This window comes from Chrysochloris asiatica, unplaced genomic scaffold (assembly GCF_000296735.1).
Source record: "Chrysochloris asiatica unplaced genomic scaffold, ChrAsi1.0 scaffold00007, whole genome shotgun sequence".
NCBI classification, from domain to species: Eukaryota; Metazoa; Chordata; class Mammalia; order Afrosoricida; family Chrysochloridae; genus Chrysochloris; species Chrysochloris asiatica.
The window spans coordinates 36,951,517-36,964,204 of record NW_006408525.1 but is presented as its reverse complement, the minus strand read 5'-3'; the positions used below and the strand labels follow the sequence as shown (position 1 = coordinate 36,964,204).

At 37.4% G+C, this 12,688-nt stretch overlaps 1 protein-coding gene across 2 annotated transcripts in view; it reads right to left on the bottom strand.

The window, feature by feature from the left end:
- The window catches only part of HELZ (helicase with zinc finger), a 248,474-nt gene that overhangs the window by 49,501 nt on the left and 186,285 nt on the right, over nt 1–12,688 (bottom strand). For both annotated transcript variants that reach the window (XM_006833595.1, XM_006833594.1), the window contains exons 25-28: nt 11,328–11,379; nt 10,411–10,601; nt 8,611–8,818; nt 4,243–4,322 (exon numbers count right to left, since the gene is read on the bottom strand). In XM_006833595.1, the coding sequence (XP_006833658.1) occupies nt 4,243–4,322; nt 8,611–8,818; nt 10,411–10,601; nt 11,328–11,379 (531 nt within the window). The remainder of the gene's footprint in view (nt 1–4,242; nt 4,323–8,610; nt 8,819–10,410; nt 10,602–11,327; nt 11,380–12,688) is intronic.

Sequence of the window (12,688 nt, the reverse complement as noted above, 5' to 3'; positions counted from 1 at the left end):
GGTAAGGTGGAGGGTCAGAGAAAAAGAGGAAGACCTCCAACGAGATGGATCGGCCAAGAGGCAGCATCGATGGACTCAAGCGTGGCAACCGTAGTGAGGTTGGCCCAGGAATGGGCAGTGTTTCGTTCTGCTGTGCATAAGGTCGCTATGGGTTGGTACCTACTCGGTGGCACCTAACAACAACAGCAACAACACTAGGTGTAGACTGGCGGAAAAGCACGGTGCATTTGCAAGGAGCATGAGGAGTTTTATGTACACAAAACTGTAACTTCACTTGTTTATAGTTAAGTTTCTCCTACTTGACAGTTCATGAAACTAACAGCCCAATTACAAAAGACCCTGAATGGTGCAGTTTTGAGTATAAACACTTTGAAATCCTATAAACAGTAGTAAACTACCAATTGTTTTTATGCCAGAGAGTATTATCATCCTTTTAAAACTCAAGCTTGATCTAAGTGTTGGCAATTAAAAAATGAAATACATGGTGAAAGAGACAAGTTTTCTTCTCCAAGTCTGTCAAAACACTCAACGAGCTACTTTGGCATCTCAATCTCCTTACACGTTCCAGTGCTAAAACAAGTCTTTGAGGACTCCAAAATCCCTGCCTTGCCAGAGGCTCTTCAGTTAAGCATGATGCTGACTGATCCCAAGGATTAGACTGCGTCGCATATCTAATCTACTGGCCCAGACGGACTGCCATTAATTAGGATAAGCTGATCAAGTACTTATGATTATTGTTGTTGTTTTTAAGTGCCGTCGAGTCGGTTCTGACCCATAGCGACCCTGTATAGGGTTTCTGAGGAGCAGCTGGTGAGCTTGAACTGCCGACCTTGCAGTTCAAACGGCTTTGCAGTCTGGCGCATTAGCCCACAGTGCCACATCAGGACTCTTATGATTACAGGGGTGCACATAAATTGTCTACAAATTTTAAGTATGACTACTCTGTCCCAGTCTTCCCAAGTTGTTACAATATCTGCTCTTCAAATGTCTCAGAACCTCACGGAAGTTCTTCATAAATGATACGTTTTCTCCCGTAAAATTTCATCTTTTTAAAGACTGAAGCCATATCCATCTGGGATACACTTTTCTCCAAAAGATGATGCTAATTACATGAGGGTCATCATGTTTAAATGTCAAGGTTGCTTGTAGACAAGCAACTGTTTCAATTGCTTCTCTCACTTCTGACTTTGACATAAAGAGAAGCTAGGCCTATGTCATAAAAATTGAGGCCCTGACTTTGATTCTCTAGGATACCACAATGGGCTCATTGGGTAAGCTCTGAGCCAAAATTGACTTGATGACAGCTAAAAAAAATCAGTAAAGCAGTAGGCCAGTGGACTGTAAGGCCTAAAGGCATCCACATCTATTATCAGAATTAGATCAGATTTATATTAGCCTCTACTACTTTCCTCCTAAGGAGCTCTGGTAGCATCATGGTTATGAATCAGGCTGCGAACCTCAATGTCACTAGTTCGAAACTACCAGCTGTTTCGTGGAGAAAGTTAAGGCTTTCTGCTCCTGTAAAGATTTACAGCCTCGGAAACCCTGTACAGGGTCGCTATGAGTCAGTTCCAACTCCACAGCACATAACCACCACCAATCCCACTTTCCTCCTAATCCTGAGGCACTGCGTGAAGGAGACCTAGAAATTGTTTCCTGGTGTTGCTGTTCGTGGGTCTTAGGTCCAAGCATCCAAGTGGGAAAGAGAACAAAAAGTGTCTGAGGTTTCCCTGCTTCCTAGCAGCGAAGGTTCACAACCGAAATTGGTACACTAGGAACACAAGCCAACACAAACTCTCTTGGCTTCTGTTGCTCAGATAGCACCTAAGACTCTGGAGGTTGATTTTGTCCCAAGCTGTCTCGACTGTAATTGCTGTGGTCACTGCCGCACAGTCCTAACGTGCCACATGTTCCCTTTCTGTGCTCCCCTCCAAACTGTGGCTCTCACAGGAGGCTCCTCTGACTACCTCCTCTTTATTGCAGCTCCACCAGTGGGTACTGCAGCCTTCCAAGGCGTAGAAACTGTGAGCCAGAGACACTTATACAACAGAAGCAAATGGATATAAAGGACAGTGCTCTTTTGGGGGGCCTCTGGGCTTGGTAGGAATATCCAGAGGAGAGGATGGCACATTCTTGCGGATAATGGGAACCCCACACTGGGAACTCTCCCAGACCTTGCCTGCTGCATCTCTTCACCTCTATCTTTTCTTGATACAATAAATGGATAACTTTGAGTATAGGTAATCTTCTGCATGACTTTTCTGAGCTGTAATAGAGAATTAACAAACCCACAAGGAACAACAGGATTCTGATTTAGCTCAGGATGTGTAGGCAGTTTTAAGGACAGAGTCCAAGTTTGTGAGGAACCAGCTTTGGGTTGACAGAGAAAGGACAGAGTCCTACCTTGTGACCTGGCCCCAGGGACTAGGGAGAGGCGGAGCTGGTTGGTTTGAAGTATAAGAAATTGAGCAGACTCCTGAGCCTACAGACAGTAGCTGGTGGCTAGGGATGAATTTGACCTAACTCTAGGTGGTTTAAGGAGCTCTGGTAGCGTAGTGGTTACGAATCGGGCTGCCAACCTCAAGGTCAGTAGTTTGAAACTACCAGCGGTTCCGCAGGATAAAGATGAGGCTTTCTGCTCCCGTAAAGATTTACAGCCTCGGAAACTCTGTGCAGGGTCACTGTGAGTCGGAACCAACTCCATGGTACTTAACAACAACAACAACTAGGTGGTTTGGGTGAAAGATGATGTGCCACAGAAGTGGCTAGCAACAAGGAATGGTTAAACCTGAGTCTACTTCTGGCAGAAATTGGATTTATGCTGATGGATTTTGCCCACCTTGTCCCTTTAGCAGGGCAGCTAGCAACAACAGGGTCACAAATACAGATTTGGAAGTCATTATCATAGAGCACGTTCTTAATACAGGAAATTAGACTCATTTATATTAAGAAAACATATAAAGAGAAATGAGACGGGACAATGGTAGGACCTTGGGAAGCCTCAATGTAAGGACTAGGGAGAGAGGGAAGGGGGAAGAGAACTCATAAGAGAAACAGAATCAAGGTGGAGAAAACATGTAACTAGATGTGCATTTCAAAAGAGCCCCTCAAAAGCAAAATGATGAAGGAGACAGAAGTAAAAAAAACAATAATGAATGCCAAAGAAAGGTCAAGTGACACTACCAACTTAAGAAAATGGAACTGTCATTATAAGATTTGGTGACTTAAAATTGACTAGTTTCCTGGAATGTTGAATTCCAATAAAAAGACTACGTTGGTGAAGGAGCAAATAAGAGATGAGTGGAAAGGCACAGATATAAGGAGAGAAAAGTAGAAGAAACTGTCTTATCACACCAACTTTAGGGCAAAAGAGATACAAGCACCTCACAGACTCATTAGGAAGGATCATTAGCAGGAAAGATTCTACAGATAAATGAGGAGAAGCGATAAGGCCTGTGAGACAAGAAGAAGAAGAAGTCTTAGTCTTAATAGGAACTCTTCCTTAGAGACTGGTGATAATGAAGCAAGGCTGGTGGAGGATCTAGAAAAGGTATTATCTTGGGTAAAAAAATCATTGGGTGAAATCTTGATGAATTAAGTCTGAAGCAATATCACCTCCTCTAATAAGGGTAGTAGAGGTAGAAAAAGCTTGAAGAAAACCACTGAAGAAACTGGGCAAAAGGAGCCAAGTACATGTGAAAGGACAATGGGGATCCCTGCAGGTTCAACCGAGCTTAGAAAGGTTTTCCAGTAGGAGTTAGTCAACCAATAATTTTATTTTCTTTACCTGGGGTTCACAAGCACAGAAGCAGAGAGACTAGATGAACAGACTGATAAAGAGGTAAAGCCTTATACAGCGGGTGTGATGGAGAACAAGGGTAAGGAACTTGAGGAAGTTTCCTTTCTTCTCTACCATCCCAGATAATTCCATTATGAGATACACATTCTTCCCAGTTTGTAGCTGGGTCTTCATTAACTACTTCATCAAGGAAAAAAGTCTCTAAATACAAGTCCATCAGTGAATAACTGAATTTGAGAAAAATACACTAGATAAATGAAATAATATAGCCAAAGAAAATGTAAAGGGAGGGCGGGCAACATGACCCATCAGATCCTTGTAGAATGATAAAATAAAAACATAAGTAAAAAGTAGCCTCTTTTCTGTAAAACCTCAAGATTCCAAGATGATCAGTCAGACTAAATTCATGAGAACAATGCATTCACTAAATGTAAGCAGCGTACCTGTTTGGGTTCGGCAGGCTTTTTCTCTGGAGTTCGAATCTTATTAATTTCAGGTCCAGGATTATTTGTATCAGTTTTACCTAAGAAAATATTTAAAAATCCTCATAAATTTCTCCAATATGGATGTGACATTTCCAATGACTATCCAATATTAGACAAAAGGGTATAATATCTCAAACATTTTTTCAACCATTATGAGGAGTTTATATTATTGCTTGGGGTCTGTTTTAAATTTTCAGAATTGCAGTTGCTCTGCAAGAATGAAAATTTGTAAGCAAAGCAAACACCACTGACATGGTAAACAATAAGGGAATAACCTTAAAACATTAAATAAACGCAAAAGAAATTACCCAATCTTCAGGGACTGACGCTTTGTTTTTCTAGATTAGACATGTAAAAGGCCTTAGCATTTTTGCCTTCTTATACAGGCTCAATCTTTTGATCATTTACAATGCAATTAAGCAAAAATTCAAATAATATGTCAATCCAATTCAGTAAAAGAGCCTACCCTGAGAATAAATATATTTTGAAGGATGGTAGTTATATACTTTGAAAAGTAGTAAATCTCAAACTAAATATAAGTGGATGATAATATAGAAGGTGCCAAATCAAAATTTTAAAATAGACTCATTTATGGTGTGGCACTGTGGGTTATGCGCTGGACTGCAAAATAGGTTTGAACTGCTAGGTCGGCAGTTCAAGCTCACCAGTCACTCCTTGGAAACCCAATGCAGGGTTGCTAAGGGCCAGAAAAGACTCCACGGCACTTAACAACAACAACATAATAGCCTTAAACAATGCTATTTCATGAATGTGAAAGGCCTTTAATCTAACTGCTGGATATTTTAAGTTCCTTTTATTTTTTATTTGAGTTCTTAGTTCAAAAGGATTCTTATCAGAACGTCACTGGGACTTTGTAAGATGAATTATCATGCTTCACTACTAAATTTCAAGTGGTGAAAATAACAATGTCTGAGATTAAAAACACACTGGATGGCATTAGTGGCAGGATAGACAATACAGGAGAAAAACAGTGACGTGACGTTGAAGGCTTAGTAATATGAGCTACCCAAAATGAAACACAAAGAAGGAATGAAGCAGGGACCCACAGCTGTGAGACAACTTGAAGTGACCTAATCGATGGAAACTGGAATTCATCAAGAAAAGGAGAATGGATGAGACAGAAAAGAATCTGAAGAAATAAAGGCCAATCATTAAGAAACTTGAAAAAAAAAAAACCAAACTATAAATCCACAAATTCAAGAAGCTCAATAAACCCCAAACATGAGAAATATGAAGAAAACTACACCAAGGCACATCAAAATCAAATTGCTCAAACCAATGATAAAAAGAAACTCTTAAATGCAGCCAGAAGAAAAAGATGTATTACATACAGAAAAAGAGAGATAAGGATGACATCAGATTTCTTCCTGAAAACAACACAAGTGAGAGAATAGTAAAGTGACATCATTAAAGTATAGAAAGCCAGAAATTGTCAATTAGGAATTGTAAACCCTGAAAAAATATCATTCTAAGAAAAAATGAAATAAAAACATGTTCAGACATAGAAAACCTTAAAGAATTCATCATCAATAGATCCTCACTGCAAGAAATGTGTTTAAAAGTCATTTGCATAAGAATACCAAATACAAAGAAAAGATTTCAAAAAATGATAACTACATGGGTAAAGACTAAGATTTTTTTTAATATTTAAAACTCTAAAAATATGAGACAAATGTGACTCTATAATTATCCTCATATTGTTTTTAGTTCCTGTTCTACCTCCTAGTTTGATGAGTCGTGCCTAGAACTGGCTGAAGGGAATACAGAGTTGTTAAAAAAAAGGTTGTGATGGTGAATCAAGGTACAACAATTAGTCCCTGTCTACCTGGAGTAAAAGAGAAATGAGGTTAAGACTTGGAGAAGAAGAGTATTCAGGTCTTATTGCTTCCATGAACTACTACCTTCTTTGTCACAAGACCAGATGAAATGGATGGTATCTGGCTACCATTACTGAGAGCTGTGATCAAGGACACAATGAATGGATCCTGATCAAAAGGAGGAAAAATGTAGACTAGAGTTTCAAATTCTTAGGAAAACCAGAGTTACTAAACCCACTAAGACTGGGGGAAACCCTGAATCCATTGTCCTGAGATAATCACTAAATCTTCAACTACCCCTTTGAAGTCTTCTTTAAACTAGACAACAGTTCAGCTCAACCAGTAAAGCAAGTTTGCATTGAACATTGAGCCCTTTTGAATTATCTATAGAAGATCAAAAGGACAACAGTAGTTACGTAAAGCAGTTCTAAAGCACAGATGAAAAGTTTAGGGGGAAGTGAGTCTAAGTTAAAGGTAAGTTAAACAATACAGGTACAGATGGTGACGTAAATGAAGATCGTAACCAATGTCATTAAATTGTACATGAAGAAACTATTGAACGGGTGTGTGACTTGTTGTGTATATTTTCACCAAAAAGATAATTTTTTAAAAGTGACTGTTGCAACAAAAATTGTAACAAGGTGTTTAAAATTTACAACATATATGCTGTATATGTAAAAGCTAAATATGTAAAGTTTACATATATGTAAAAGTTAAATCTATGGCAATATAGTATAAATGCCAGGATATGAAAAACTAAAATGATATAAGGTTCTTTTACTATAGATGAAGTGATAAAATATCAATTAGAAAGCAGAATGTAATAAATTAGAAATGTACTATAAACCTTAAAACCAACCACTGAAACAGCAAAACGAAAAGTTACAGTTAATAAGCCAATAAAGATGATAAAATGAAATTATAAAAAATACTTAACTAAGAGAGTAGAATAAAAGCAAAAGAAGAGAGAAAACAGATTGAACAAACACAATTCAAATAGCAAAAGGATAGACTCAAACTATATCAATATCACATTAAATGTAAAGTGACTTAAACACCAAAATTAAAAGGCATAGATGACCACAGTGGGTAAAAGAAACCAACAGCCAATTACATACTGCCTAAAAGAAATGTACTTTCAATATAAAGACACAGATAGCTAAAAATAAAAGCACAGAAAAAATATCTTGTTAACATTAGTCAAAAAACAGTTGAAGTGGTTACATTGGTATCAAGCAAAGTAGATCTCAGAGTAAAGACTACACATAACCAGGTAAAAAGAAAGGCATTCCATAATCATAATTCAGTTGGTTAATCAAAAGGACATGTTGTTGTTATGTGCCAATGAATGAATTCTGACTCATACCAACCCTATGTAAACAGAAAGCACTGCTCAGTATTCTGCCATCCTCACAAGAGGACATGACAATCCTAAACAGTTATGTACGTAATAATGCAAATTCAAAATTCATGAAGCAAAACTGATAGAACTTCAAGGAAAACTAGACAAGTATCAGTTATATTTGGTGATTTCAATACCCCTTTTTCACGATCTAAAGAGCTGAAAGTCAGTAACAACTAACAGGCCCATTAACTGATAGATGGATAAAAGTGCTGTGCTAAATCCATATAATGGAATGTAACTCAGCAGTCAAACAAACTGATAGATGGATAAAAGTGCTGTGCTAAATCCATATAATGGAATGTAACTTAGCAGTCAAACAAACTGACACGTGCAAAATACAACATAGATGAATCTAAAAAGTACTGAGCTAAGTGAAAACTGCCAGGCACAAAAGGCTACATATGAATTTATTTATGTGACAGTCTAGTGTATAGACTAAAATCAGATTAGTGGCTCCCCAGGTCTGGGGCATTTTTCAGGTACTGACTGCAAAGGTGCTTGAAGAAACTTTCTGAAGTGATGTAGATGTTCTACATCTTGAATGTGGTAGCAACTCTGTACACTTGTCAAAATTCATCAAACTAAACATTTAAGGAGTGTTATTTTTATTGTATTTTATTTAATTTACTGTAAATTTTACTTCAATTAACCAGACTTTGCTATGATTTGGATATGAAATACTTACTTTAAACCAAGGATCTTTGTACTAGCATTAATGTTTAATACAATACGAAAATATTTTGGGTCAGCAAAAGTGTTTAACAGGATAGAATTTTCTGTCTTAATTTTAAATGACTGCTACTTAAAATACTCAGAATATTACAATTTAATTTTTAAAAATAATTAATCATATCAGTCATAATTTAGGAGACTCTTTGAAATTACAAGTAAATTTTGTGTCTGTATACATATTTGCATCTTCTGAAGAGAAAATCTACAGTTTTGTTTTTTTAATCAGACTCTCTCTCACAGAGGTTAATGATTCAATAACAGTAAATGCTCACACAGTAAAGGATCTTGATGTTTGGTTAGGATGTAGCATGTCATCCCATTTAGAAATAGGAGAACAGCAAAGCAACTCACCATTCCGATTTTGCTCATGCTGATCCTTCTCCTGAAGCTGATTTTGGGGCTGCCCTATGCTGACAGGTGGATGATGTCCAAGGCCATAAGGTATAGGAGACCCCCGTCCATGCGTCTGTAACAGGTTCATATTATAGGCCATTGCTGCCTGGTGTGTAATGATTCGAGGATCAACTGCAAACCTACCCTGGTATCCTGTCCATGGTACCTAGGTTATTGCAAAACAAGATATAATTACATTAAGCACATTTTAAAAGACAAACTACTCTAGTATAGCTGATTAGGAAAAAGCAAATACACACGCAGATGTTAATGGTATCAAAAGAAATAACAACAAGGATGATTCTAACAATTAAAATTGGTGGAATTACTACTAGGTTTTACTGGTGTAAAATGGCTCTCTGAATGGCTTTAGTGTGTAAGGGAAAACTGACAATTGATGAGGTTAGAATGAAATTAAAGACAAGATCGGTAATTATTTCTTGAGGCATTCAATCATTTTATGTCTTGAACCCTCAATGTACATATGTTAGGAGTTACTATGAAATACTTTAACTGCATAGTAACTGCTACTAGACCAAATATGAGAATAGAATAAATTTAAGAAAGAATTTAATCTAAGGAGTCTCAACTCCAGAGAAAGGCATTCCAACTTTATAGGAATAATCAAATGACATAATGTCCACTTATAGGTAGGTAAAAATCAAACAGGCAATCACATTAATTCATGGTTTTTATTAATTCAACTCTTATCTTATACCTGAGAAACAGAACACTTACTTGGGTGTGTCTAGATAGATAATCTCTGCCTGGTAACATAAAGTGATGAACATGGCAGCTGAGCTACTGTTCCTATTGTTACGATTTAATTTTTAAAGGCAAAAACTTGGAAATTGCATAAAGTCTCTTTGACCTAGTAAAATGAAATATAAGTCCTAAGGGACATACTATTTAAAGCAGATGATGTATAAGGTTGCTAGATTAGCTGAAGAGAAATAACTCAGCTAAAGTCTAAAGTCTACGGGGAGTGGACATAGATGACATACTTCCTCCTGACAGCTACTCTCATTGGCTGCTGTGACTGTAAAGGGTCATGAGCAGCATGACTGAGCAGTCTGCAGCTAGGTGTTTTCCCATTTTAGCAATGACCATCATGGCCTGAAATTAAATTAGGAGCCATAGATGAAATATATCTTTTCTAGGCGAAAGTCCCTAAATTTGGAATTCTTTTAGTAAATTGGCACATTAACAAGACTATCAAATACTTTTAAATATTAAAGGAAATAACAATGGGTTTGTATTTACTAGACGGAATCACCTAAAACTCTTAGAAAGGAGTCAGTCATGTTTGCAAGTAGCAGCAAGATTGCATAAGGCATGGAATTTCCCAGATAAATTTAGGTCCAAGGGAACTAGCCTTATCCAAGCCTCTTTGTCTCCTCCAATGACCTATATTCCTTAGAAAGGATTAATGATTTATAAAAGGCAAAAGCAAAAATAAAATGATCACTTTATAAAACAAGGAACCAATATTCTAGCACTGTTAATGTATAGCACAATTTTCCCAAATAAAAACATCTTAAGAGATTAAAAACACTTCTAAAATCAAACCATCCAACTTTATAGTCACTAGTGTTATAAGAATAAATTGTAAGCAACAATTCACAATTCTTGGTCATTTTGAAACATAAAGTGAAAACTAAGAGCTGCTGGTGGAACACTGTTTGGGATGGTCACTCCTTGAGGAATCAGTGAGGCCTATTCTCTATTCGACAGAAAGTATCTCACATATCCACTTACAGGCAAAGGCACTGACATAACTACGTTCCCTCCATAGACAGCAGGTACATAAAGAATACTTGTCCCAGTGTGAGGGTCTATTCTTTGAACGGGACTTGGAGATTTTCCCAAATTTGGATGAGGTCCAAGAGGGGGTGGAGGAGTATATGCTCTAATAGGATTGCCAATAAGTACAGAAGGATTGGGCTGAACTGAAAAACAAATAGAAAATAGATGCACTCAATAGTTGTACATTTTCACCTATACAAAAATAATCTAAAACATTCAATAGCAAAATATATTTCCCAGGTTTGCCATAATATACCTCATAACCAGAGAATTATAGTGAGGAAGAAGAAAGTAAATTAAAAACATTTAATTTTACCATGTTCCTTAAAATTAGCTTGAGATATACAAAGTATTCTTTTTATAGACTAGCATAACCTAAAATTTCCTCTGATATTTGTTCTTCATGAGAGAAACCTTGAATGCACATACAAACTCAGTAAACATTTGTTTTAAAACAAGAAAAGCATATACAATTTTTCAGAATACAATTTTGACTTGCAATTATAATATAGTCAAATACAAAATGGTAAGGACTCATTATTTTAAAAGTGTAATTTTACAACATTTGAAATCTTTAAAATAAACTGTCTCTTGATATTTGTATGGCATAACACTTGCAGGATATCAGTATTTTCCAGGAACTTAATGCTGCAGTGTTTTCTCTCAAAACTTCTGGATACGCAGCAAAACCTATAAACTTACCCTTTCCTGAAATCGTTCGCATGCCCAGATATGTGGAGGAAGAGTTAATGAAGTGAGGTTCCAGGGTGTCTGTCTACGTGTGTGTTTGTTAACTCTCTCCCCAACTTCCTCCTCTGTGGTGATTATGGACCCCACTCATATCACATAACGCTGATATTTCCACTTACCGATGCCATCATTCTGAAAATGATCATTCTGAGTATGATGGAGGACTTTCCCCTTTGAAGAAAAAAAATATATCTATATTGACTTAAACATGCTTAATAATAGAAACGAGTAACCATTTTACAAATGACATGCAAATTTAATGTATATTTGTTGTTGATAAGTGCCTTCCAGTTGGCTCTGAATCATAGAGACCTTGTGTAGGGTTTCAGAGGAGCCGCTGGTGGGTTTGAAATACTTTGTTAGTTAGCAGTCCACTGCTTATTCTATAGTGCCACAACACGCTCCTTAATATACATGTTGCTAATTATTGAATGCCATCAGTTGGTTCCAACTCATAGTGACTCTATACTGTTTCCAAGGAGCAGCTGGTGAATTTGAATCACTGACACTGTGGTTCAAACCAACCTGAAGCCCAATGCTTTATCCCACAGCATCACATAGCAACAATGAAAAGTTTGCGACTGTGAGTCCATAATTAACAACCACTAGAGTACTTTCCACTCCTCGCCTGTCAGTTTGTCATACTGTGGTGGTAGATTGTTGCTGTAATTCTGGAAGCTGTGCCATTGGCATTTTAAATATCAGTAGGATCAACCAGGTTCAAGCTCACCAGCTGCTCCTTGGAAACCCTACATAGGGTCACTCTGGGTCGGAATCGACTCAACAGCACTTAATAACAACCAGGGTCAACCAAAGTGAACAAGTTTCAGCTGAGGTTCCAGATGAAGGCAGACTAGGAAGGAGAGGCAGACTACTTCGGAATATTTGATCACTACCCTTATGAATAGCAGTGGAACCCTGTCAGCACCAGAACACTGTCACAGATTGTGCTGGAAGCTGAGCCCCTCAGGTTGGAAAGCACTCACAGTACAACTGAGGAAGAGCTGCCTCCTCAAAGTAGAGGACAATGATGATGCGAATGGAGTACATCCTCTGGGACCTTAATTAGCTGATTGGACAATTCAAAATTAAAGAGAAACAGCTGTAAACATCCATTAATAATTGGAACATGAAATGTATGAAGTATGAATATAGGAAAAATGGAAATTTTCAAAAATGAAATGGAAGGCATAAACATTGATATAGTGAACTGAAATGGACTAGTATTAGCAATTTTGAATCTGACAATCACATAGTTTACTATGCTGGGAATGACAAATTGAACAGGAATGATTTCACATTCATCATCAAAAAGAATTGTCTTGAAGTTAAATGCTGTCTGTCATAGGATAATATCCATATTCTGGTAGCAGTTACAATTCAGGCTGCTAACCTCAGGGTCAGCAGTTCGAAACTACCAGCTGTTCCACGGGAGAAAGATGAGGCTTTCTGCTCCTGTAAAGATTTACAGCCTCAGGAA